The sequence below is a fragment of the Pomacea canaliculata genome, linkage group LG6, assembly GCF_003073045.1.
Source record: "Pomacea canaliculata isolate SZHN2017 linkage group LG6, ASM307304v1, whole genome shotgun sequence".
Classification (NCBI taxonomy): Eukaryota; Metazoa; Mollusca; class Gastropoda; order Architaenioglossa; family Ampullariidae; genus Pomacea; species Pomacea canaliculata.
In genome coordinates, this window is record NC_037595.1 from 1,668,015 (window position 1) to 1,692,510 (window position 24,496).

Here is a 24,496-nt window from a genome sequence, read left to right on the forward strand (position 1 = left end):
TGCTAAAGTCTTTTCCTCAGCCCTTACCATTTAGTTTTCACCTTCATTATGGCATGGTGCTTGAGTGCAAATAGATTGTTGGCATTTTGTATTACGCTGTACTGTATAAGAAAGTATTGGGCCCTTGATTGTCTTGCATTCAAAAGGTCTCAAAAAGCCTTTGTATCCACTAGTGCTACACTTAAAGAAATGATATTACTTCATTGCATCATATCAGATGCAAAATATATATTTGTAAATCCTGCAAATGTGTATTAGTTTTGCTTATGTGTATCATCAGTTATAAGCAAAATACAGAATAGTTCATTTCTTAAAAACTGCCAGAATTAAATGAGAAGAATTTGTCTGGCTGCCGAGTAGCATTACACTAGAAATTTGACTTGATGATGGCCGCCACTTACTAGATAAACATGAATCACACACACCACACTTGCAGATGCCACTACTTGCACTGTTATTTAAACACTCCCAACCACCACCACCACAATCAAAAATTATTTCCTTCACATATATATGCAAGTACACACAAACTATCTCACTCTTGTTTGCTTTCTGTCCCTCTCTGCCTTTCTTTCACATGCACATACACAACCCACATTGACTATACACTATCCATACTATTCAGTCACAATAGATAACAAACCACATGTAAGCAGGCACATGGATGCTTGCTCACCCACTTGCACTGTACATGTTGTTGATCTCAAAGTGTAGGTGTACTGTACAATATATTCCTTCTCAGTAAAACAGAACAGAGAGCAGCTTCAAGAGAAATTTTCTACAGATTTTCTAGTTAGACATTTTTATTAATGAACGTTCATTCAAGACAGAATTTTAAATTTGCCGATTGCCAGTTATAAACGATAACAGATTTCAGGATCTGCATCAGAATTTTGTCTTTCAAAATGTAACCCACTCTTTGCATAAAATTGAGTGTACAAGATAATGTGTCACTAAATACATTTATAACTAATTCAAGAGTTTATGCTTAGGGATACTTAAGTGCTTTTTTGTATGTGTTCATATGAATGGTCTGTGCATCCATGAATGTGTCTTGATGACTGTGTGCATACATGTGTGTGGCCATGCTTGTTTTTTTTTCAGTGTAAAGTTTGGCAAGAAGCTGATGTATGTAAACTACCTTGTGGAGCTGAAAAACCATCTGCCATTTGATCAACTCACTGTTCCTCAGCCTGTACTTGAGTGAGTTTGTTTTCTTTTACATGAATGCCACTTTTGCTGACACCTTCTTTGCTGCTGGACTTCATTATTGCAGAGATTGCTTCTTAAAGATGCTTTTTATGAAGAATATACCCCAAAGAGTTTAGGATATAAATCATTATTTTCACCTGAACCATGAACACTTTTATGGATTAGCAGTAAGATTTTTTTAAAGACTATACTATTCAAATCCTTGATCAGCATTTGAATTAGTGCAGCTCAGTGGAGGAAAATATGAGTGGGGATCATTGACAAACATAGAACAGCTCCACAGCAAAGACAATGGTGTTTCAAAGAAAAGAAGTTTTATGATAGACTTTTGTTTCTGAACTTTGCCAGCATTAGGGCAAGTCACACTGTGGGTGTTAAGTATCAAAAATTTAATCAAAAAAAAAAACCCCAGCTTAAGTCATTAATTATTCATTGTGTATAGCAGGGGAGCCCAACCTACAGCCCGCTGGCCACATCTGTCCCACAAAGGTGCTTCATCCAACCCATTCATTTTAACCAGACACAACCTAATTTTATTTTTAACATCATGATTCTGGCAAAACCGCCATGTTCTGGCCCACGAGATTTTATATCATGTCTAGTGCAGCCCTCGGGTGAGCAAAGGTTGGGTACCACTGGTTTATAGCATACGTCACTGCATTTACTATACTTAAAGGTTTGATGCTAAAAAGGCTGCAGCCAGCAAACTTCAGTACCCCTATGAGACAGGACGTGATGGGCCTAAGAAAACACAGCAGTTTGGTGTGACACTGCAGTTGTATGTATACATCTTATTTTATCTTTAAAAAACATATTGCATACACATATTGGCTCACAGAACTATTAAGGTGAGAGCTTAAAATGTGGACTTCGGCTTAAACTATTGCAAGTGAGGGGGGAAAAAAGTGTATGTGTGTGTGTGTGCATGCATATTTCCATATTCATCAGGTCATGCTTAATTTGGGTAAAGGGCAGAGTGGTAGAGGTCTTTATAAAGCTCTGTTTGTTGGAAAACTTGTGAATTTAACTAATTTATATTGATGTTCTAGCTTTGTGGTTTGTGGAATTTAAGTGGCTTAAGTAAATCTTTCAGCATCAAAACAAATTCTGGACAAGCTATGCCCCTTGTGGTGGAACAGACAATTGCTTACATGAAGGAAAATAAAGGTGAGATCATGGGTTATGTTTTAAAGCTAACATGGCAAATTTCACTAATGAATTTAAAGATTTTTCTGTTGTTTACTATTTCAGTGGGTTTCCTATCTCTTCATTTGTGCTGTATGTGTCGACATGCATATACAAATGTGCCTGGGGAAAGGGCCTATTACAGGAGATGGAGGAACTAAATGGGAAGAGGTTCAGGTTTAGAGGTTAGAGTAGAGTTGGGGTCAAGGGTGGAAGGGGGAAGGGGTGTCAGCAGCATTAAGTGGGGAAATAAGGAGCTAAAAATTATTTTGCTGGGATTTTGTGGAGGATCTGGAATATCAATTTACTTAAATTCATGTTAGTTTTAGGTTGGAACCAAACACTCTGAGTGAACCAGTAACCTTCCTTATTGTCATATACAGTTACATTTACATGGACACATGCACATATGCTTTGTTAGTTTCCCCACAAGTATAGGACTAATAATAATATGTATTTATATGGCACTTTTCCCCACCATTAAAGATGGACTCAAAGCACTATGCTAAAAAGAAAAGCCCACAAACATAATAATAATGGAGGCTGGTCTCAAAAACACTCACTGAAAAATAGCAGTAAAATCATGAGGATTAGGTGTGCATGCTTGCACATGTGTGAGTGTAGATGAAGGGGTGAGAGCCTATGTGTGTGGGTATAAGGTGTATGTGAGGGGTGGTTGTGTGTGGGTATAGGGTATGTATATGTAATGGGTGGTTATGTGTGGTGGATTATGTGTGGTGATACATTTATTCATTCCTTGGTAAAATGAATTAACATGTATACCCCATAAATGTGTAGCAGATGAACAAGTACTTAATGGTTTATTAATGCAGCTGTATACATTTTTGGGCAGTTTCTATCAACTGTACAAGGACAATGAAAGTATAAATATATATGTTACAGGGCTTCTGCTAAGGCTAAATTCTTTGGGGTCCCAGGGACCCCTTCTTCAGATTTTTAAGGGGTCCCTGTTCTTCGTCCAACTTTGGAGGGGACCCCATTGACGAAAATTGAAGGGGTCCTCCAAACTTTTAATGCGTACTGTACGCAATTTTTTGCGTAAGCAGAAGCCCTGATGTTAGTTTACTACAGTGTCAGTTTAAAGTGTTCTCCTGAAGGCATTGTCATGTTACGGTGTTATATCAACTTTTTTTGTCTTGATAGCTGATGAAGTAGAAGGAATTTTCCGACGCTGTGCCACACTGACCACACTGCAGGAAGTTCAGAAGAAATACGATAATGGTCAGTAATGCTTATTTTATGCAGCTTACAGGGTTCAGAAACATTTAGTCTGAATTATCTTTATAATATATAGCATCTTGTATGTAGGTGTTTTGCAGTATCACTGTCTCTGTTGATCACTAAAGAACTGGTAGTGAGGAGGCAGTATAGAAAAGACACAATTCATACTCTTGTAGAAATGGTTGCAGAAGATTTTTCAGAGGCCTGCAGCATTTATCAGCCTTCCAGCTGACATTGCCAACTTGCACTTGTTATCTTGTAAATCTTACTCAGTCCATCACAGATAATATAACTAAAATCACCAACACACATAAATGTTTGAAACCTAACCATTTGTTTTCTATTAACAACAGGCTCTTTGCATTTTCTTGGCTCTAGTAATGTTGACTTATGTTTCAGCAGGTTTCCCATGCTCCCCCCAACACACACTTAGAAAGTAAGACGTTCATTAACATTTCTATTTATAGCAGTCTGTATTGTTGTTGGACAGTTTATTGTTAGATCCTTTAATGCAGGTGAGGTGGTAAACTTTGCGGATTATGGTGATGTGCATGTGCCTGCTGCAACATTGAAAAAGTTTCTTCGAGAACTGCAAGAACCTCTCATGACCTATGACTTGTTTGAACCCATCACACGTCTTCATTGTAAGTTCTTCATTTTCTAGTTTGAAACATAATGTGTTTCTTCATGGTAACAAAGAGTTTTTCTGTATGATCTCATTATATTTTGTCAGCTTACTAACTTTACATTGGAATATATTATTTGTGGTTTGTGATTTGACTCATTGTTGACCATATATTTTATGTGAGAATCTGGCTGTTATAAATATTTGAGTGACTGAAAGCTGCCAGGGTACATTCTGCTTTTAAAGTCTTCCCTCTGTCTTCTTAGATGGTTTGTAATTTATCCGCCTTGTGTGTGTGTGCTTTCATGCATGCATTTGCATTATGTTTGTACAGTACATGATATTCCAAAGCAATTGACAGAAGTACAGAGAATGCTGCAGGATGAATTACCAGAAGACAACTACAACATTCTCAAGACTATTGTCCAGTTCCTAGTAGATGTGGGTATTCTAGATTTTATAGTTTGGTTAAGAAAGTGTTATGCACTGTGCAAGAGTCTGTGTTTCCAGAGCTTGATGTTATTCAATCACATTATGGGATCATTTGTGTGTGTGTTAATGGTCTTATAAATGTGCTTATGTGCATATAGATGATGAATTGTTTCTGACATGTGGTAGCATGCAGATAAATAACATATTGTCCCTTGTTTCAGATTTCTGTCAAGGCAGATGTGAACAAGATGTCTCCAGCTAACATTGCCACAGTCTTTGGGCCTAACCTGGCATGGTCCAAAGGGCAAGCTAAACTGTCAACAGTTGAACCTGTCATACGTTTCACACAACTTCTGATTGAGCACTTTGATGATGTGTTTCTGAGGTGACTTTTCCCTGACCTAAATCTATCATGACCATAACCTTCTTGTTCTGACCTCAGGTATAAGTTTCTGTCAAGTCATATTTTGTGTTGACTCTGCCATTGTGGACAATGAGGAGGCAGCTAAAGTTGTTTATACTGAACCTTGCCTGTGAGAACACTTGTCCACAAGTTTTTGATTGTGGTGTCTTGTGATTCATGTAATTGAGTTCTTTCATAGAGACACACAGCCACAAGGCATAGTTCTTCAAAGTACTGTTGGATTATAAAAGTTATAGATTATGCTTTTAAAACTGCAGCATTCTGGCAGTGTACAAATCGTTGGATTATGAGAGTTATGGACCTTTCTATTAAAGCTGTGGAATTCTAACAGTTTACAAACTGTTGGAGTACAGAAGTTATGGATATTGCTGTTAAAATTATGGTATTTTGACAGTTTAATGTCAAACATACAGTTGCAACCAGGCGTTCACAGATACACGAAGGTGCACATAAAGTGGAAAAAGGAAGGTTAGTGTATTGACTGCTATATCAACTGAACTGCATAACTGCTATTTCTGCACCCTGCGTTTGGGATTACAGAATGTTTAGCTAGTCATTTGTATGATCTAAGTCTGTTTTGTCTGCTTTTTTTTTTTAGCAACTGACAGTGAAAATAATAGGTATAAATAAAATCATTGATGGTCCTGGGGGATGACTGTGCCATTTGTGAACTAATTCCAGGTTGTACACCAACCATGAGTCAGCTGTTGGGCTAATGACAGCATACATAGATGATGTGCCATAAAATCCCCACTATAAAAGCAAGCATATATTATTGTGCAAAAAAGTCACCCATGTTTGATGATAAAGTTATTACAGTCAATTATGCTTACAAATTGTGGGAATAATAATATATTTAAAAAGCATCAGTACTGCATTGGCCATTGGCAGTAGTGACAACATGTGCTGTAAACAGATTGACATATATTTAGATCGGGTTTTTTTTCCTTAATGGGTTTTTTGGTGCCACATGCTAGGCATTGTGTGTAGTTATACTGTCTTGGCCCAGTATGCAGTTCCAGTTACTTTGTTGAAGCAGCTTTCTTTCAAATGTCTCTTACAAGATCTCTGTGATCTTGTGTGGTCAGGGTATCAAGGAGAAGCTCTTGTTTGTTGTATTTGTTCTTAAACTTCTCGAAGTGAAAGCCATAGTCAGTGCAGTAAAATAATCATCACTTACCTGTTGAGAAGGTTATTTTCAGTCATAGCAAAACATGTACAAGCCCATAACCAAACCTTTTATTTATGATTAACAGAGAGTGGAATAATGCACTTGAGCTCGACAAGTTTTTCAGAAACTTTTTGTGAGTATAGGTAAATATGGCTGGGCCATAAGAACAGATTTCAGTCGATTGTGGCATATTTGGGTTGCAAGTTAACATGTCACTTTTTTTTGTCAATATCTAAGAGCTGTGATATGTGTCTATGTCCCATGGAAATGCCTTTACTTTAAAGCTCATGATCAGGAGCAATGTGGAGGTTAAATCTGAAGGCATTCTGTTTCTGCAGGAATAAAACTAAAGCCTTGTATGTTGACAGTGTGTATGTATCCTTTCATGTATATGCTGGTGCCACTTTTCATATTCTTCACTTGCATCTTCAAAGATCACCCTATCTTGACAGCAGCACTTTAGAATTCTAATGTTATTTTCTCTGGGTGATGTAGCTATGCATTCTAATTCTGTGTTTATTTTTGTAGTTGTTTTGCTGCTTACCTTCGAAAGTTACTATGATTTCCACTTCATGCAGCTACTTCAGCTATTTCATATTCTTTATGTCAAAACCTTCTGTTGCTTCTTTGGCTGTGAATCATTGTTATGGGAATATCCTTCGCTTATTTTTGTTTCTTTCGAGATAATTATCACTTCATATTCTTGGCATAATCTTTTGCAGTTTGCTTTCCTTTGACCAGCACCTGAGATTTGGGGGGCGTACATGTAAAGTGCACCATTTTTCTCACCAATTATTTCAATGTAATTGTATGTAGAGGCAGTAGTTAATCAAATTGTGATGTCTGCTTGTTTTAGATGTTCTTCGGCTGACCCACTAAAAAGAAGACAAATGCCACACACTCAAAATTTTTATATCATTCTCAAGTCATTCTAATTGTAGTATTTTGTAAAATGTGGAAATGCCTATAATCATCACCTTAAAGGCAGAGCTTTCACCTTCCAACAGGAAGGGATGGATTTGATCTGACAGAGGAATATGAGAGTACTTTTGGGGCCAGAAGTAAGCAGTTAGTGAAGAATAACCACTAGGGTAGCCGGCACTGTGTGTGATCATCACCTCTTTCCGTAGGCCATAACACCCTTTTAATATATTATGGACCCTGTTATATTATCCTTTTTCTTTCTGTTGGATTATATTAGTTGTGGTGTTATTGTATAACATGGGGATCTTATTTTTCACCCTTTTAGTGTAACCTCATTCCATGATTTAGCCTTAGTTGCTGACATGGCATAAAACTCAACCAACCAGCCAAACAACCAACCAACCTTGGTTCAAACCATTCTTTTCCGCCAGTCCAGTGCAGGTAACTGTTCAGTGACCGCTATTGTATCTGTGAAGTTCAATCACTTTTGAAAGCCAGATTCTACTCGACACTACAGCTTTGTATCGAAAAATTCAGTAGGATGTTACGTTTATTTTTTTTTAGCATGGATAAGTTGTACTAAAGCCATTTAGAACATATTAAATAAAATTATTTATAAAGGAGTGCTGGATAAAGTGTCATTTACTTGCATGTAATACTCATCAGCACATAGTAACAGAATTTCATGAGATTCTAAATGATGTCATGAAATGGTGGTGGATATTATATGTTTACTTCTTTTTTGCTGTTTCATTCCATGTTTTTCTAAAACTGAGATATCGTGCAATAATGATGCTGTCAACGATAAATCATGTAGTTTTTGTTGTTCCCCATCTCACAACTTTCCTGTTAACCTCCTTGGTCCTTTACTGGTTGCTATGCAATTTTTTTTTTAAATTAGTTCTTTTTTTTAAATAATGGATTATTGCACTCAGATTCAAGGTGCATTGAAAATGATTGCAAGTAAGATTTCTTATAAATATCTCTTTTAGGCTGCAGAGATGGGAAGAAAATTGGTAATGTAAAATATTGTACCTATTCAGAACAATGTATAACATTTAAAGTTTGAAAAAATTTTCAAGCTATTCAGAAGAGTTGGCTAAGCAAGACAGAAATTTTGTTTAATGATAATGACACATGGAGTGTGCACATACACCTATGCACATGCATGCAGAAATATGTGAAGTGTGTGCATAAATGTAGGCGTGCACACATGCAGTAATGTATGCACATGCATAAATATACACTTGTTATGTATATATCTTGTATAAAGCATTCAACCTACCTATACAGCTGACTTGTGTAAATGTACAAATCCTTAATTGTTCCAAAAATAAACATTCCTTATTGTATATTTTAGTTGTTTTTTATGGATATATATATATTATGCATATATATATAATGTATATAAACTGGTAAGTAGCAGTAAACAAGCCTTGTAAGCTAAGATTGTTACAGAGCAGCAACAGATGTTGGGGCAATTTTTGTTTAAAGAAATGCAAGAGACATTTTTCACTAGCATCTGACAAATGTTAAACTTGCAATATCAAACAAGGAAGTGTGTTTTTTCTTAGTTACAATTCCTACAGTTATAGCTTGTATATGAAAGCGTCATCTATCTCATTATTTCTGTACAGTTTAGATGACTTAAAGAAGAAAGAATGGGTCTCTCGAGAAAACTATTTATCTGGAATGAAAACAAACCAGACAAGATTTTAATGTATGTTTAAATTGTTTTAGGTGATCATCAGTTTTGAAAATGATTTTGAATGAAGTGCAAGGATGCACCATTTATTTATTTATTTATTTTTATGTTGAAACATCTCTTTTTGCAGAGTTCTGAGGTTCTTTTCACTTTACAATTTTTGAGGGGAGAGAATGAAAGAGAACAAAGGACTAGGTTTCACTAACTGGTTGTCTTATTGGAAGTTTTATAGATAGCTGTTTGACGTTGAAACTATTTCATTATCAGATCTTCACCAACTGCATGAAGACATTGTCAAAGATGAAGTATATTAAGAAAGATGGATTTTTTTTTACATTTTATTGCAAAACTCAACATTGTCTAACAGATTTTTGAAACTTTGAGTATAAAGAATGGAGAGAGTGGTGATTGAAAGGGTTGAGGTGGGGGAAGAATTTTATAGTTTAAAATGATAGCAGATTTTCTGTCCTCTGTAACCCTAAACTTTTAAAATTATCACTGTGGACATAAATCAATGATGAAGATAGTAGGAGGACAGAAATGCTACATGCAAAAAAGAGGGAGAGCTTTGTTCACTAATCACTTGGAATAGTTTCCCCTTTTTAAAGTCTTCTTAAAAAGCTATAATGCAACCATCAATGTTTATGTCTGGACTGCTGTCTGTTTGCCAAGACCAACACCAAGTCTTGCATGAAATTGTAGGCTGTCAGGTCTTGGCGAACCATTTAGTAGCTTAATATCAAAACCACAATAAAATTCTTAGTCAGCAATAGACTTGCAGTAAATTTTGCTACTTATTTTTTATTTCCTTTTTGGAAAAAGTCCTTGACCTCCACTTTCCATGACTTAAAGCCAATAAACTGAAAACACTACAGACCATAAAGCTTGAGAGTTTGCATCATCTGCTCTTATTCTTGCTGTTGATTTGTAAAACCTCGTCTGTCCTTGTTCTAGAAGTTAATGCAGACAATTCATCTTCAAGCAGTCCAGCTAACTCTTTACTGAGCTACTGTTCAGTCACTGGCAAACTTATTAGTTTCACCAAAATATTTTATGTTACTATATCTGCATGCAGAAAGTTTAATTTGCTTAAAGTATTACTGCAATTCTAAATAATTAATGAAAGTATTACTCTCACTTATTCTGTTGGCCTGCAGTCATAGGTGAAGCATTTAACAAGCTTACATGGTGGTCTTGGGCAAGTTCAACCAGATCGGTAAAGCATAAAAGTCTGATATAACAAAACTTCCCAGTTTTGGTGAGGGATGCAGGTACTAGAAAATGTGACCAAACAAGTAATCTCTTGGCTAAACTTTGGCATGTTGACAAGGCTCATAAAATTTTTGTTGGTGTCAGTGTTGTAAAAGGGCATTTTTGAGAAATTATTTTTTATGGGTGTGTAATATTGTTTCATGACATCATTAAGCCATATAGTCTGGAATCTGCACAACTATATTAAGACAAATCTTTCATCGATCTCACTGGCATTCATTTTGTTACTGAAAATTTGTGTGTGTTACGGTTGACCTTTCCCCCTTTTCTCTCTCTACATTTAATCACAATACCTACCTTTATTACATTGTGTGTAACATCAGAATCTCAAAGCGCTTTATATTCAGATTAACCATTTGTGGGCCATTTGCAAATAGAATAACGTGTATAGCCTTTTAGTTTGTAGTTTCTGTAGGTTGTTTATTTTTAAAGCAGTGCTGCCGAATTTGTACAGAAAATTGTCAAGATTGTTATTATTTACACATTCGAAGTATGCTTTCACATTCAATTTTGGTTATTTCCCATTCCAGACATGCCATTATAGTTTCTAATTATAGAAATTTTAGAATTATAGATCATAATGTTTTCCACGACTTGCTTTTTTATTATTTTAATTTTATCAGCACCAGAAGAATCTGGTGAAAATAAAGCATTTATATTACAGACATGAAGAACAGATAAGAAGTGAAAAAAGTTTAAATTAGAGATAATATCAAGTGCAGTGTGGTTGAATCCTTTAGAAAGGGCCTCCAAGGCATCAGTTGAGTTTGGTCCCTTGTTGGGAGGAAAGAGGAAAGCAAGTGAGGGTGGTGGTGGTGGGAGGAAACTGGATGAGGGCAGCATCTACAATGTGTTAACATTAAATATATCAATATAAAACATGTTGCTTGGTGGAAATTAGCACAGGGTTTTGGTCATCCAAAAAATGTTTAAATAAGGGGCAGGACTTAGGCTTAGTTTTACGTGGCTTTGAAGAGCTGTGGGTGACAAGATTAGTTGTTGAATGGTGTAGCTCACTGTTATACAGATATAGCATCTGCTTTTTGTATGCTTTGCTTGGTATGTAGGACCTGTACAAAATGTTTTCCTGAGGTAGAAAATAAAAGTGCTTATTCTTTTCTGTTATAGTTGTGGAAAAAAATCTTTATTGTTTGGAGGTTGACTAAAGTTTAGAGGAAGATAAAGGTTACACCCTTTTTGGTACTGTGTCCTGGCCGCTCTCAGCCATCTTAACATGCTGCTTTGCTTTATATATAATTGTTGCTCTGTAACATGGAACAATGCACAAACTTTGCACATAGACCCAGGCTTCTAACTAGATGCACTCTCAAGGCTATATTTTGCTGGGAAGATTGTTCAGCAGTTTTTTTAGCTCTGGTGCTTATGGCTGTTAATCACCAGAGATGTTCACTGTGCGCTGTGCTATTTTGAAGCAATGTCAGATTGTAGAGATGTTTTGTTTTGTAGGGTTTTATGTTTATTTTTGATTTGGGGGTTGGGGTAGGGATTTGTTGATGAGTTGTTTATTTTTTAGCTGAACTATACCTCTTATCATTTAGAGATCTTTACTGACCACACCACTTTGTAGAGGCTAGTACTTTCTTTGACATGCTGATGTGTGACTCTGTGAGCTGTATTTTTAACTTGACATGCCATGACATTGAGTGCTTGTGTCTTGAGATTCTGCCAAGTAGCAGCAGCAGCTTCTTGCTTTTTTGATATGTTTCTCGTTTATAGTGTCCAGAAACTCTGGGTCTTGGAATCTTGATGAGCTTTATCATTATTTTACTTAATGTGCAATGTAGTGAGTGGGGGTTATTGAGATACTAATGGTGTATTCATTTTCTTTTTCCTTGTGGTTGGGGAGGAAGTTATGTGCCATGCAGTGTGACTGCTAACCTAGATGCTGACCTATGGCATGTTGAAGCATGCAGAGATCAAATCTATAATGGTGTGGTGTACTAATATATGTATATTAAATAAATAAACTTCCTTTTCATGTGAAACTATAATTACAGCTCATCCCTATTTTTGTGACACCCAAACTGTAACCACAAACCGTCCTCCTTATTATTATATAGAAGCTATAAATACATGTGGCACAAAAGTGGTAAACCTAAATGCCCAAGTTCTAACCTGGAACATTTCCTGGTGGTTGACTAACCACCAACCACCTGTTTTTAGGAAACTGAGAGAAACTACAAATCTTCCCTTGTGTTATGAAAAATTGTATATACAAACCTTCCCTACCTACATGGATAATCATGTGACGTAGCTAGTGTTAACCTCTTTGCACACATACATATCAGTATTCTGTGCCTTGTCGCTAGCCTGTAGTGAGATTGACCCTATTATTCGGTTCTTTAGAGAAAGTGTGCATGCAGGCAGGATTTTTCATACTTTGACCTCTCTCCTTTGTTGACCCATTTTTTTAACTGTCCATGGTACCAAGGATTTCTTGCCAGTTAACTGGTCGCAGAAGATTAGAAGGTGCGATGGGTAGTGAGAGGGAAATACTTTCGATGTAAAGGAGTTGATGAAATACACCAGTGACCGTCGCTATACAATGCCAGCTGTGTCAGTCTTACCCGTGTCCCTTGAAGTACACTAGGACTTGTGTAATTGATAATTAGTAGGTCTCCTGCCCCCATTTGTGGAGGGGTGGGTAAAGCAGACACTTCTCCAGAATGGGAGGAAGCAAACCACGTCGTCGGTAATGGGAATTTAAAATTAAAGCTGATCTAATGCTTTATTAGTGTGTTTGGTTGATTGTGTGTTGTGTGTGTAAGTTGTGGACAGTAGAATCAGTCATGTTTCTCGGGGAGTGTGGTTACACCTCTTAAATAGCTGAGGCTTCAGAAATGTTGAAGGTAACATTCTGACTTACGAAGTTTTCATGGTAACATTCTTGCTGATTAAATGTTGGAGGGGATTCCTTGGCTTGAGAAGTTCCAACATTCTACCTTGCGGTTGTGCATGCTAACTTGACATGCAGCAGATGAGATATGGCAGTTTTATTAAGGAGTGTTGACTAGCATAAACGATTGTAAGTGGTATCCCTGTATTAACTTTGTCTCTTTCTTTTTTCTTTGTTGTTTGGACGTCTTTGCATCATCTAGGATGTTTGTCGCATACTTATATGGACCATGTCATCCTCCATTCCATCAAAGAGGTTAGAATTAACCTCTCAAAATTCCAAGAACTCTCATCTTGCACTCAGATACACTGGTGCTGTGTTTGGTTAATGGTGAGAAATATACTTCCAGAGCTAAGTAGGTATGAAATGGTAATGTCGCACGTGTGATCTTTAACGAAAACGCTGCCAGGTGCACTTGTAAATCCAGACTTGCGATTATCACACGTGTATGTGTGTGGGCGTGCATGCGTGTGGGGCTGTGCACGCATGCGTTTTATACACGTAGCGTATTTGCGTGCGTGTCCGTGTGCTCTTGATATGGCTATGCCAACTCAGATCTTGCCACATCGCTGCCATCCTTATATCCTTGTAGACAACATGGGGCTGATTTTCTTGTTTAAGAGTAGAAGACGGCGTGCATACATACCGTTAGTTGTGTGTTAATAGGAGATAATAATAAAGGCTGACAGCATCAGCATTTGCTTGCGTTGTTGCACACAGAGATCGGAGCTATCAACACTGGTATTCTGTAGAAACGATGTTGGACAGTACTTTTACAGCAGACAGGCTTCTAAAGCAATCAAACAGGACTTTGACCAGCCTCCTTCATCTGGAACAAAAGAATCGCAATTTTATAGTTTCCACCTTTAAAAATTGATCTTTATTCTTTGTACTAGTCTGCGAATGTGAAAGGCCCGAGTAGTGAGCACCTTCAGGCTTGCGGGTGATTAAACACGAAAAGTCTGGTTGTCTTGGAGACCAGACTTCACCCCCAACGAGCACACCTGTAAAATCTTTCCCAAGTACGGTCAAGCGTTATCTCCAGAACTTTCATTCCTCGCTTTCTAGCGTACCTACACCTTCCTCTTCAAAGCATGAATTTGCCAAGGAGTTGGTGTTATTTTTCTGAATTATCGATGAATATATTCCTGACTTTAGTCGTACTTTCTACCCTGTTATTGAGAAGTTTTGTGTTTAGCAAAATGAGCGCAGTTCAACTGCCTCGGGTGTCACAACATTCTGTTTATCTGTGCCCTACATAGCAAACTGTATGGTCAGCTAAATATGTTATATTTCTTGCTCTTAACGCAGAAATCACTTGCATATCATCCTACACATCGTTATTGCAGTGTTAATACATGGGTTGGGATGGTACATGGTGATACTATATTCATCGACTAATGAGATGGTGCATGCAAACTGCGTGACACAACACTTGGTGCACATGCACATAGAAAATGTTTTTGATGATTTCGTAACGATTACTGCAAGATTACATTTGTGGAAAAGATCCATTGTAAATGATGGTAAAATTACAATGAAATTGAGACATTTCCAGTGGACAGTTACATGGTTTGTAACCATAGCCCTGACCCCTTCCGACACTTGGAGGTTTGCTGTAGCAGTCTTAAAGGGACTTTAGTGTAGTCGATATCTGTTCTCTGATCTCTGCGCACCAAATAAAATTCTATAAAAAGCCTGTGTATAAAACTTTGTAATTTGTGTATGAGTGGAAGTGAGGAATGGGATTAGATTGTGTGTGTGTGTGTGAAATGGTCAGCGCAGGTGAGAGTGTATGTTGGCAGTGGATATTATAATTACTAACACCTATCGACACCTACCCAGATGGACAATAACATCTACAGCAAGGTGTCCTTATTGTTCAGATTGAAGGAGGGGGTGGCTGAGCCGATCGAGGCCACCTTTATATTTTCTACATTATTATCGTGTTTGTACCAACAGAGAACAATTCATTCAAAATCTTTTTTAGTGAATTTGACGACAATCCAGTTTGGTCTTGGGCGTGCTCACTACAGAAGTCAAGCCCAAAAAAGGTCACTGAACCCACCGAAAAATGCATGTAATTGCAAAGGACCAACAAGAAATAAACTAATATCCTTTTCCATCCAGCAGCTGGACTAGTTCCTTCAGTAAGAGTGGCAGGCAATTTCTCAAAAGACCCTGGGAACATTGGTTCAGTCCATGAGACATGTCTTGCCTGCATTCAGGCCAATGATGGACACACACGATATTGACTTTCTTTTTCTCCGGTATCACTCTTTTGAATTTTGGAAACATGGGTTATGTCCATCCAGACTCACATTCGTGTTGTTAAAATGTTTTGCTTCAATGAAATGGCTGATAATGTTTCATTTAATGAATAAAGTAATGCATTGATTCAATGTTATTGTCTGTTTATTGGCACCAAACAGTCATTGACCTTACAACTGGTCGTTACACTGTTTTTAAGCAGTCTATCATCTTTCTGTTTTACTTTAGTCCATGCCCATCATTTCTTCAGTCCACACTTACGACAAAAGCAGTACCTTCTGTAGGTCCTTGTAAAGAGAGAAAGGTGACAAGCTCTACCTGTGTCTCCGATGAGTAGGAGCTGCTCTATCTCTCCATCTTGTTTCGCCACTAGGTGCATTGAGCTACTTTTTTGTCATGTCTCGTTAGTATTTATTTACCACAGTATATTTTATTTGCTATATTTTATTGTGAAAGACTGATGGTGATTCTATATTTATTATTTGCTGTTGTTGTTGTTGAGAGCTTAGCTGTAAGCGCATGCATAGAAAAGGTCAGTAACCCAAGTTAGCGGAGAACCAAAGTTCATGTACCAATATAACTGGGTCAGCTGGGGGGATTGTGTCGCGGCTAGAGCGGTCTCATCAGGCCACAAACTCCTTTTCTTCAACGACTTTGGTATCTACTCCCCATAGCGCCCCCTGTATTCATGTGTGTTGGGTCACTTGGGAGGAAGGGAGATTGGTGATTTACACCGAGCCAGCAACTATAAGGCTATATCACACCCAGGCAGCCAGCCCTGTAAACAGATGCCACACACAAAGAAAAAAAAAATAGCATGCCCGAGACGAGAGCGGAACCCAGAACAGCCAACCTGACTGTATACTGGTCCACAAGCAGAAAAACAGCCGCGTCCTAGAGACGAGAGCTGAACCCAGGACGAAGCCTCCTCACGTGACAACGTAAACACTAAAGGGGCTAAATCTTATCAAGATGTACAAACTGACATGTACTTTACCAAATATTTAGATAACCTACTTCTGACCAGGATCGGCTATTTAGCCTTGGCAAACGCCCTGAAACTGGTGCAAAGACTAAGGATTTATATAAGTGGGGCAATCTTTGTGCGGGAACAACTTGAACATGACCTTTCAGTTTCCTGCAAGTTAACCTTTGGCTTCACACAATTAAACGTGAACTATATGAACTATATAGAAGGCACTGCATAAGCAATTATAAGCCATAACAAAGTGTGCTTTTCAGAGCTAAATTAAATGAATCTTGTACACCCAGCATGTTTTGATGGTGAAGTAGAAAATATATTTAATGGGAAAAAAATCATCAGTGACGATTTACTTTATAACGAGCCAACACCAAGTAACATAATTTGTCGATCTACAGTTCTGCAGCCTGAAATTTAATTTGGATTACTTTTTATAAGATTATAATTTATCAGACGACTTTTTCTGTAACAGTATTCCAATGGAACCAAGCTGCTTTTATCGACACAGTTTACTTGTTCGCGCTCTTCAGTGAGCGAGAATGTCACTAGAAAAGAAGCTCTAGAAATAGTCACGTGACAGTGCAGGACATCTGTGGGCAATTTTGGTTGCGCGTGTTATCTTTTTACAAAGCTAGAGATTCCTACATGCATGTAGTTAGGGTATTTGTTGTTTCCTTCACACCTGACTTGAGCAGCTCAGCTGGAATGTCGTCAACGCCAGTTGGATTTCCATCTTTGAGACCGAGTACAGCTCTTTCGACCTCTTCCCGTTGGACTAGCAGGTGTACGAGTGAAGGTGGTCAGTTTAAGATTTAAAATATTCATCACGGCGCAAACTTGAGTGCCTGTGAATAGGATGTCGACCTTTGTAACCCTTGCCTCATATCTCTGTGAACCCCCGTGTACCCTAAACATTACTCATAACAACCTTTCCCATAATGCCAGTCCTTTGTCACACCCTTCCTTTTGCCATATCATGTTACTCTCAGCTCTTGTTCTTGTTATTCGGTTCCTCTTTTTGCTTTTTGTATTTGATTTTATTCTTCGTTTAGTACGTTGTTTATTCTATAGTTCACATGTTATTTGTTTTTCTGTCCCTTGTGGGCTGTCCATGTTTCGTTCTTGTTCTTAAGCGCTAAGAGCATGAGTATATACTTTACAAATTATTATTATTATTATTATTATTTTTTTTATTATTATTATTATTATTATTATTATTATTATTATTATTATTATTATTATTATTATTATTATTATTATTATTATTATTATTATTATTATTATTATTATTATCATCATCATCATCATCATCATCATCCAGCTTCTCGTGCTGTGAACATCAGGGTGACAAAGGTGGTTCGCAGAATTGTATTCCGCTTTTCTTCTATATTTTTCTTGCTTATATCACTTTTTAATATACGTCCTCCTGGTTCAGTTGCTTTTTTTCTTCTTGTCTTCCTGGTCTAACCACATTTGTTATTAATGTTTTGTCCTCTATCTACCTTTTTTTTTAAATGTCTTGGTACAGTCACCGTTATTCTCCTTATTCTTCATAACTTCCTGATCGCTTCTTATTTCTTATTTACAAATTCTCACGTTATGTCTTCCTCACATACCAGTCTTGCTTCATAACGTTTCCCGTAGGATGTCAGCATCCAAGGACTCACTGCTTTACATTGTGTCTTCACTTTTGTCGGTACCTTTGACTTTGTGGTAGGTGGAGGGGTTAGATGTAGTGCTTGTGCACCACCTTCCACTCATAGGAGGAAACAAAATCGAGCCTGATAATGGTTGCAAAAAAAGATGCCCCTCATTTTAATCAAGGATATTGTAAATATATTATAAAATAGGAATATATACTTTGTACTTCAACGTGAACTATGAGTTACTTCTCAAGAGCTATTAGATCTGTATGTATAGGTACAGGTACGTAGCATGCAATAAGACGACTGACTGGTTACGCAGCTCACTGAACTGTAAATAACTATTCACTGTCCGCAGTGTTCACACTCTCCACGGCACGCGCGTGCACACTCGACTGCCTCTGCACGAGCGACGCTAAGCACTGCTGCGCCCTGTGTCTGCACTCAGCCATGACCACTTCTGGCTCCAAAGCGGCCGGCACCACCCTCCGCTTAGTTGTGCATTGCCAGCCAAGTCTCGCAATTTGTCTGAAAGCAGGAGACTCCTTCTGAGCATGTACACAAATCTGTACTAAATGTACTAAAATACCCACTTTCAGAACAAGCCAGCTGGCCAGCCAGCAAGCAAGCAAGGAAACAAAAACGTAAATAAGAACACAAACACACCATCACAATCATACAAAAGCACAAAACCCCATAATTTATAATTATTGTTATTAATATCATTACACGATGCCATAAAATTAAGGAGGTGACAAATTGGAGGAGGGGAATGAGTATTAGAAGAAAAGAAAGTTGTTAGAGTAAGGTATAACTGGACAAAAGGAAACGCGATGTAATTTTTGTCTTTCGATAATGAACAAAGTCATGCGATTACAGTGTAAGGCAGACATATTAAAACAACAGTAAATTACAGAGATGATGATGATAAAATGTGCAAGATGTGGAGAAAATGGCGGAAACCGAAAAGGATCAGAGCAAAGTGAGACGAGAGGACTGTTCTGCCGAGAGAATTTGAAATTCTTACCGACTTTGTCACCGAACTGAGATCCGTCTACATCTCTCATGACCAGATCCTGCACATGAAGAGAAACCAGAAATGTTGAAAGCAAGTTTTTTTTACGAAAGGAATGTGTGTAGATAATAGGACTGGTTACACAGAGCGCACGCGTTTTTCTGTTTCTGGGAACCATACTGCATTTGTCACAGACCAAGTGCGTGCAGCTAAGTGCATTTGTCACAAAGGTGGCTACCTCTGGAGGTGACGGCATTGTAAGGCAAAGATGTCGAGTAGCTACTTACATAGCGGTAGCTGATGTTGTAGCTTCGCCGCGGCAAGTCTAGAGTGGGGCTCGAGGGTTCTGTCTCAAACACGTTCCGTCTGTCACTCTGCATCATCATCATCATCATCATCATCATCATCATCATCATCATCATCATCATCATCATCATCATCATCATCATCATCATCGTCATCGTCGTCGTCGTCGTCGTCGTCGTCGTCATCATCATCATCATCATCATCATCAATGCTGCTAATAACATTGCTATTTGTCAAAAATAATAATGAGAAACATTTCTGCCAAGTATCCAGTGACATATTTCCAACCATCATCGGCATCGATAGAACAAAAGTAAGAACGTTAATACACGTCTATTTCTTTCTGGTAACTCACCCATACTTTCAAGGCCACACTTCAGTGAATCTACAACACAATACTTTATTATTCCTGCCTTAAAAGCGTTCTTAACCGGACAAATGCTGACCGTTTTGCCAACTTTTATAAAGTTGTGTGTGAAGGCCAAAGGAAGCCAATGATTAGGGGGTGAACTTACGAGACATCGAAACTTTGGTCAAACCTTCTGAGCTTGGTCAAAATCTTCGTCAATATGTCTACTATCACAACAGGACTTTTATGCACTTCAGATGTCTGGTTCTTCGACACATTACTTTGTTAAGAACAATCTTTAAATGTATGATTTGACAACTTAAGTTTCGCTGCCTTTAAATTGTTTTCTCTGCATTTAAAGTTCTGTCAAAGTTTTTTGTGGCAATGTTAGTGGCGGCAGTCGTGTGATATACAGTCTTGATTCGAGCCCCTATTGTGTGCCAATATCTCACGCACCCAATCGATGTTGTGAATTTTCCAAAGAGGTTGGAGAATGATGCCCTCCGCTCCCGACTCCATTGCCAGCCGCTGCCAGAAGAGCACCCCAGACTGCGCCCCCCAAGGTTCCGAAGACCACCAGATGCCAGCAGACCTCAAAAGAAGACACAACAATGTTAATACACACTTGCCAGGGACATGGAGAGTGTAGAAGGCGGACTGTCGCTAACAGTGTGCTCGGAAATAACTGGGAAACATGGCGGATCTCGCCCTGCGGGTCTCACGTCATCGGCGTGACGTCACAGCATATGATGACAGCGTCCGCTTGCGTCATTCCTCTTCTGACGTGCCTGTCAGCCCCGCCCCCTACTCAGCTACTCTTTCCTTCCTAATCATGGACGTGTATTTATGGACTGATGTCTGTATGCCGAGACTCACTCTTGGCCTGTTGCGAAGTGATCTGCTGTTAGTCTCGGCGAGCCGTAACAAAGAATGTGAATAAACCGGAAGCTATGTCGTTTCCTGCCTCTTTTTAGTAGTTAATCTGAAATGTGAAAGAATCGGAAGTTTTGTGGTCTGGAGCCTCGTTCTAGCAGTTAAGTGAAAAAAAAATCGTCTGCCAGCTGTCCAGGGGATATAAGTTCGTGTCCTAATCTTATCAAGCTAGTTAAAATAGCTCTATACTTTGACACCTGTTTACATGGCCAGCTGTTTTGCCTTAGTTGCTAACTGGAAGTAAAACACCAATGATCCTCACTCCATAGCTTTGTACTTTTACATCCACTTAAAAAGCCTGGCACTAAATTTTACCAACCACAAAAACAACCAGAGCAAATTGATTGCGTTGTTTGAGCATTCCTCTTTACAGGGCATCCCCCAGTGCACAAAGTACGGCTTTATTTAATATCTTGTGTCAGCTGTCTAGGAAATAATTCTTGGATAAAGAGACAAAAAGCAAACAAAACAGAAAAAAATGTTGATTCAACAAAGGGGAGGGAAATTGGTACACTTGCAGTTTGTAGTCACCATCAGCATCGAGTCGTTTCCCTTATACTCTACCTGTCGTAAACAGCCTGACCTGAAAACCTCTTTTCACATGTCAGCTCCAGCCTGATAAAAGGATCAACCCTCCACCCGTTCACCTGATGACCTTCACCCCACACCCAGCTTATAAAACAGTCACGTGGGTAGTTACACAACATACCCACTCGAGAGTTTAGTCTATAAAAGAACAGTTTGTATTCACCTTGCGCATTCTCTTCCACAAAAGCAGTTTTACGGAGACTTGGAGTCGACCTGTGGACACAATGGGCCCCCAACTGATCATCTTTGCCTGCCTTCTGGCTGTAACAGCTGCCCAGGTAACCGGCTTCGGAGCGTGTCCCCCGGTGGTCTCCCAAAGTAAACTGAATGCCAGTCAGGTGAGTGTTGCAAAAGTTTACTCTTGCTGTTTATTTTTAGTTAGGGTTTGTTCAACATTCATGGTACTGTTCGCACTTTTCAGTCTTCTCTTTTTGTTGCCTTCTTCTTTGAGTTTATTTCTGTTGGCAACACGTACGGTTCGTCATGTTAATGGGATAAACTTACAAGCAAAGACTTAAAAAAAGGTAAATCTCTCTGCATGAGTGGCCTTTAGCCGGCTTACTCAAAAAATGTAAATGTTTGTTATGGTTCACTAAATCTTAAGAGAAGAGAGCTATTTCTTTAAAAGACTGAAGAAAGAAAGAAATCAGCCAAAAATAAAGAAATTTGAAGCTTTTCTGCTTAGCGATGAAGATGCTGCTTTACGGAACTTAAAAAATGTGTTGTTAACAAAATTTTAATTAAGTTTATTTATGTTCCAGTATCTTGGCGACTGGTACGAGATCTTTGTGTTCCCAAACACCTTCGAGGCGGGTAAATGTATTCGCGCCCGCTACTCCCTAAAGGACAATGGCCGCATTCGAGTCTTCAATCGCCAGATCGAGTGAGTCGCAGCTTCCCTCCGATGCTTTAGTCCTTTTTAGCCGTTGACACGATGGACGTGCACAGTCTACAGAGAAATAGTCGCAGACTAGCTCAGTTTGATGATAGGCTAAATTATCTTGAGAACTGGGTATGGGATAGACATGTTGAGATATCGGTGTCACCAATAATATACAACTGCAAGGAATGTATGTGATGTCCCCAATATCTCTATCCCTCATCCTTTCTTTCTTTCGAGCTCCCTTACGCGTGCGCACGCACACACAACTCTTCCATTCCCTAAAACACACACACACTATATATATATGTAGAACACACACACAAAATATATATAGCATATATAACACACAATACATATATAGAAAACACACACATATATATAGAAAACACACACACAGAGAATATATAACACATACACACACTGTATATATAAATAAAACGAGAATGAAAATAAGACTAAGACGAGAAAGTTGTTTCTATGGTTACAGGAATGGCGTCGAGAAGCAGGCCATTGGCGAAGCCTTCATCTCAGACCCATCCAAGCCTGCACAATTGTCTGTTAGGTTCACCGAAAGTGAGTGTTCATTTGTAGACCTGTCACATCTGAACTCGCAGTATTTAAAAGCTCGTACATTTAACAGGAGAGGCTCACGAAGCAGCCAACTGTTAATGGCAGTATAGCTCTCTGCATTGAAATTTCACAAGCATTTTACAGCAAACTCGTAAATGATATCGTAAAACAAGTTCAAAATACTTATTTCTTTTGAAAGACTTCTTTCTGAGCATATTGTAAGTGCATTTAAAATTGGCGTGATTGATTTTAAGGAGTAACCTCCATAAATGCGTATAAAATATTTGAATCATCTGATTTTTTATATTCCAATGCACATGTTTTATATTGTTTCTAGTTATTACAAACAATTCATCAAAGACAGTGGTAATCCTTTATTTGTGACCATGCTGTAAGTCTGGTGTGGACTGTCTGATAGGCTCGCCGTACGCGCCCTACTGGGTGGTGGACACCGACTACAAGACCTACTCCCTGATCTACTCCTGTCAGTCCATCCTGGGGCTGGCCCGCTTCGAGTTCGCGTGGATCCTGTCCCGCAACATGACCCTGCGAGCGTCTATCGCCGACGGTCTGAAGGGGAAGCTGACTGCCTTCGGCGTCGACGTCCGACACTTTGTCCAGACTGACCAGTCTGGCTGCCCCCCTTAATCACGTGATAAGGATGAAACTTTCTCTTGACTATAACCTTTTAGTTTTTATACAGTCAAATATGTCTGGTTGATTGCGTATGGGTGAGGGTAGGAGGTAGGTGATGTTGTCCAAAACATGCAGGACAAATAAACACACATTTTGTACCTTCTGAAGCGAATTAAACACCAGAAAGTTGTTTTATGTGTGTGTTTGTTTTGTTTTTGTTTTTTGCCTTTTTTATGTTAGGAATGGAGAGCTTTCGTAGACGTTCCAATTTAAAACTTTGTTCTGTTATTTGAACAACAATTATGTAATTTTGGCTGTCGGAAACAGCATTTCCATTAACATGATTTGTGTCACCTTTCACTACCATCACAGCGGGCTGAAAGCGCTTTACAAAGACAAGGCACATACATGCCAGGAACTACACGGGTACCGATTCTAGAATTGATGATGTATTAGCGATCACGAAGCAGCCTAAAATAATAGGATTTATTACCTGTCCTAACGGTGACAAAGTTGACAAAGAGGAACACAGGTGTCCATTTTTGGGGGATTCACACATCGGTGACTGTCACAGAGGTCGCATCAACACAATAGAGAAAATGAACGGAGCAGGAGGCAGGTGCAAGGAAAATAGTACGTAGAGCAGAAAGCCGGCAATCCCCCAAAAAAGACCATTAGTCGAGGAAGAAGGTAACAACTGTATTACAAACATTAGAAAACAATAACAAAAACAGGAATCGTTAGACACCAACATCAGCACTCGGTAGACACCAATAACAGGACTAGGTAGACGACAACAACAGCGAAAATCCACAGGCCCCGACAAGAAACGTTGTAGGTGTTTAGGAGAAGGGATATCACTTCATCCTACCTGTAGGTAGTTATCTTTTCACGAATTTTCAAAGGATAAACAAATGAAAAGGCTTTGGTGGTAAAAATTTGCTTAGGTTTATAAGTTTATGCAAGTTCAAGTATACATGTGTGTAGCAAGAGGTATGTGTGTACATGATTAGTACACGCATGTCATTATGATTATTACAATACTATTATTGCTACTGTACCTCCACTGCAAACCACAAACAGAAATCTGTTCAGTAAGAAACAAGGTTATATTAGTTTATTCTCTTTCTCCTCTAGGAGCTATCTAAATGTAAACATATATTTTACAGACTCCAAACAGTTGCTTCTCTATACTTCTCATAGAAACAGAA

At 38.5% G+C, this 24,496-nt stretch overlaps 3 protein-coding genes across 13 annotated transcripts in view; 2 read left to right on the top strand and 1 right to left on the bottom strand.

The window, feature by feature from the left end:
- The window catches only part of LOC112567374 (rho GTPase-activating protein 8-like), a 32,775-nt gene extending 17,967 nt beyond the window's left edge, over window positions 1-14,808 (top strand). For all 11 annotated transcript variants that reach the window (XM_025244074.1, XM_025244080.1, XM_025244073.1 and 8 more), the window contains 7 exons: window positions 1,105-1,203; window positions 1,889-1,990; window positions 2,306-2,379; window positions 3,562-3,639; window positions 4,155-4,283; window positions 4,599-4,705; window positions 4,918-14,808. In XM_025244074.1, coding sequence (XP_025099859.1) covers window positions 1,105-1,203; window positions 1,889-1,990; window positions 2,306-2,379; window positions 3,562-3,639; window positions 4,155-4,283; window positions 4,599-4,705; window positions 4,918-5,085 — 757 coding nt within the window. In that variant the 3' untranslated portion in view covers window positions 5,086-14,808. The remainder of the gene's footprint in view (window positions 1-1,104; window positions 1,204-1,888; window positions 1,991-2,305; window positions 2,380-3,561; window positions 3,640-4,154; window positions 4,284-4,598; window positions 4,706-4,917) is intronic.
- Window positions 14,809-18,147: 3,339 nt separating this feature from the next.
- On the bottom strand, window positions 18,148-20,423 carry LOC112567226. Its single transcript, XM_025243838.1, has 4 exons — window positions 20,132-20,423; window positions 19,308-19,394; window positions 19,033-19,081; window positions 18,148-18,533 (listed from the first exon to the last, which is right to left on the bottom strand). The coding sequence occupies exons 1-4, from the start codon at window positions 20,192-20,194 to the stop codon at window positions 18,421-18,423; spliced, it is 312 nt and encodes a 103-aa protein (XP_025099623.1). The 5' UTR covers window positions 20,195-20,423; the 3' UTR covers window positions 18,148-18,420.
- An 815-nt stretch (window positions 20,424-21,238) lies between these two features.
- LOC112567225 (apolipoprotein D-like) lies at window positions 21,239-23,480 on the top strand. Its single transcript, XM_025243837.1, has 4 exons — window positions 21,239-21,534; window positions 21,958-22,079; window positions 22,567-22,652; window positions 23,068-23,480. Exons 1-4 carry the CDS (start codon window positions 21,421-21,423, stop codon window positions 23,295-23,297), a joined length of 552 nt encoding a protein of 183 aa, XP_025099622.1. The 5' UTR covers window positions 21,239-21,420; the 3' UTR covers window positions 23,298-23,480.
- The last annotated feature ends 1,016 nt before the right edge of the window (window positions 23,481-24,496 follow it).

Bases quoted from the DNA above. Each gene is read 5' to 3' on its own strand.
- LOC112567226 (XM_025243838.1), bottom strand. From the start codon at position 20,194: ATGGAGTCGGGAGCGGAGGGCATCATTCTCCAACCTCTTTGGAAAATT. The intron at 19,395-20,131 runs GTGCGTGAGATA...ATGATGATGCAG, and splicing joins AAATTCACAACATCGATTGG to AGTGACAGACGGAACGTGTT. The intron at 18,534-19,032 runs GTAAGAATTTCA...TCCTGCTTTCAG, and splicing joins TCAGTTCGGTGACAAAGTCG to ACAAATTGCGAGACTTGGCT.
- LOC112567225 (XM_025243837.1), top strand. From the start codon at position 21,421: ATGGGCCCCCAACTGATCATCTTTGCCTGCCTTCTGGCTGTAACAGCT. The intron at 22,080-22,566 runs GTGAGTCGCAGC...CTATGGTTACAG, and splicing joins GTCTTCAATCGCCAGATCGA to GAATGGCGTCGAGAAGCAGG. The intron at 22,653-23,067 runs GTGAGTGTTCAT...ACTGTCTGATAG, and splicing joins GTCTGTTAGGTTCACCGAAA to GCTCGCCGTACGCGCCCTAC.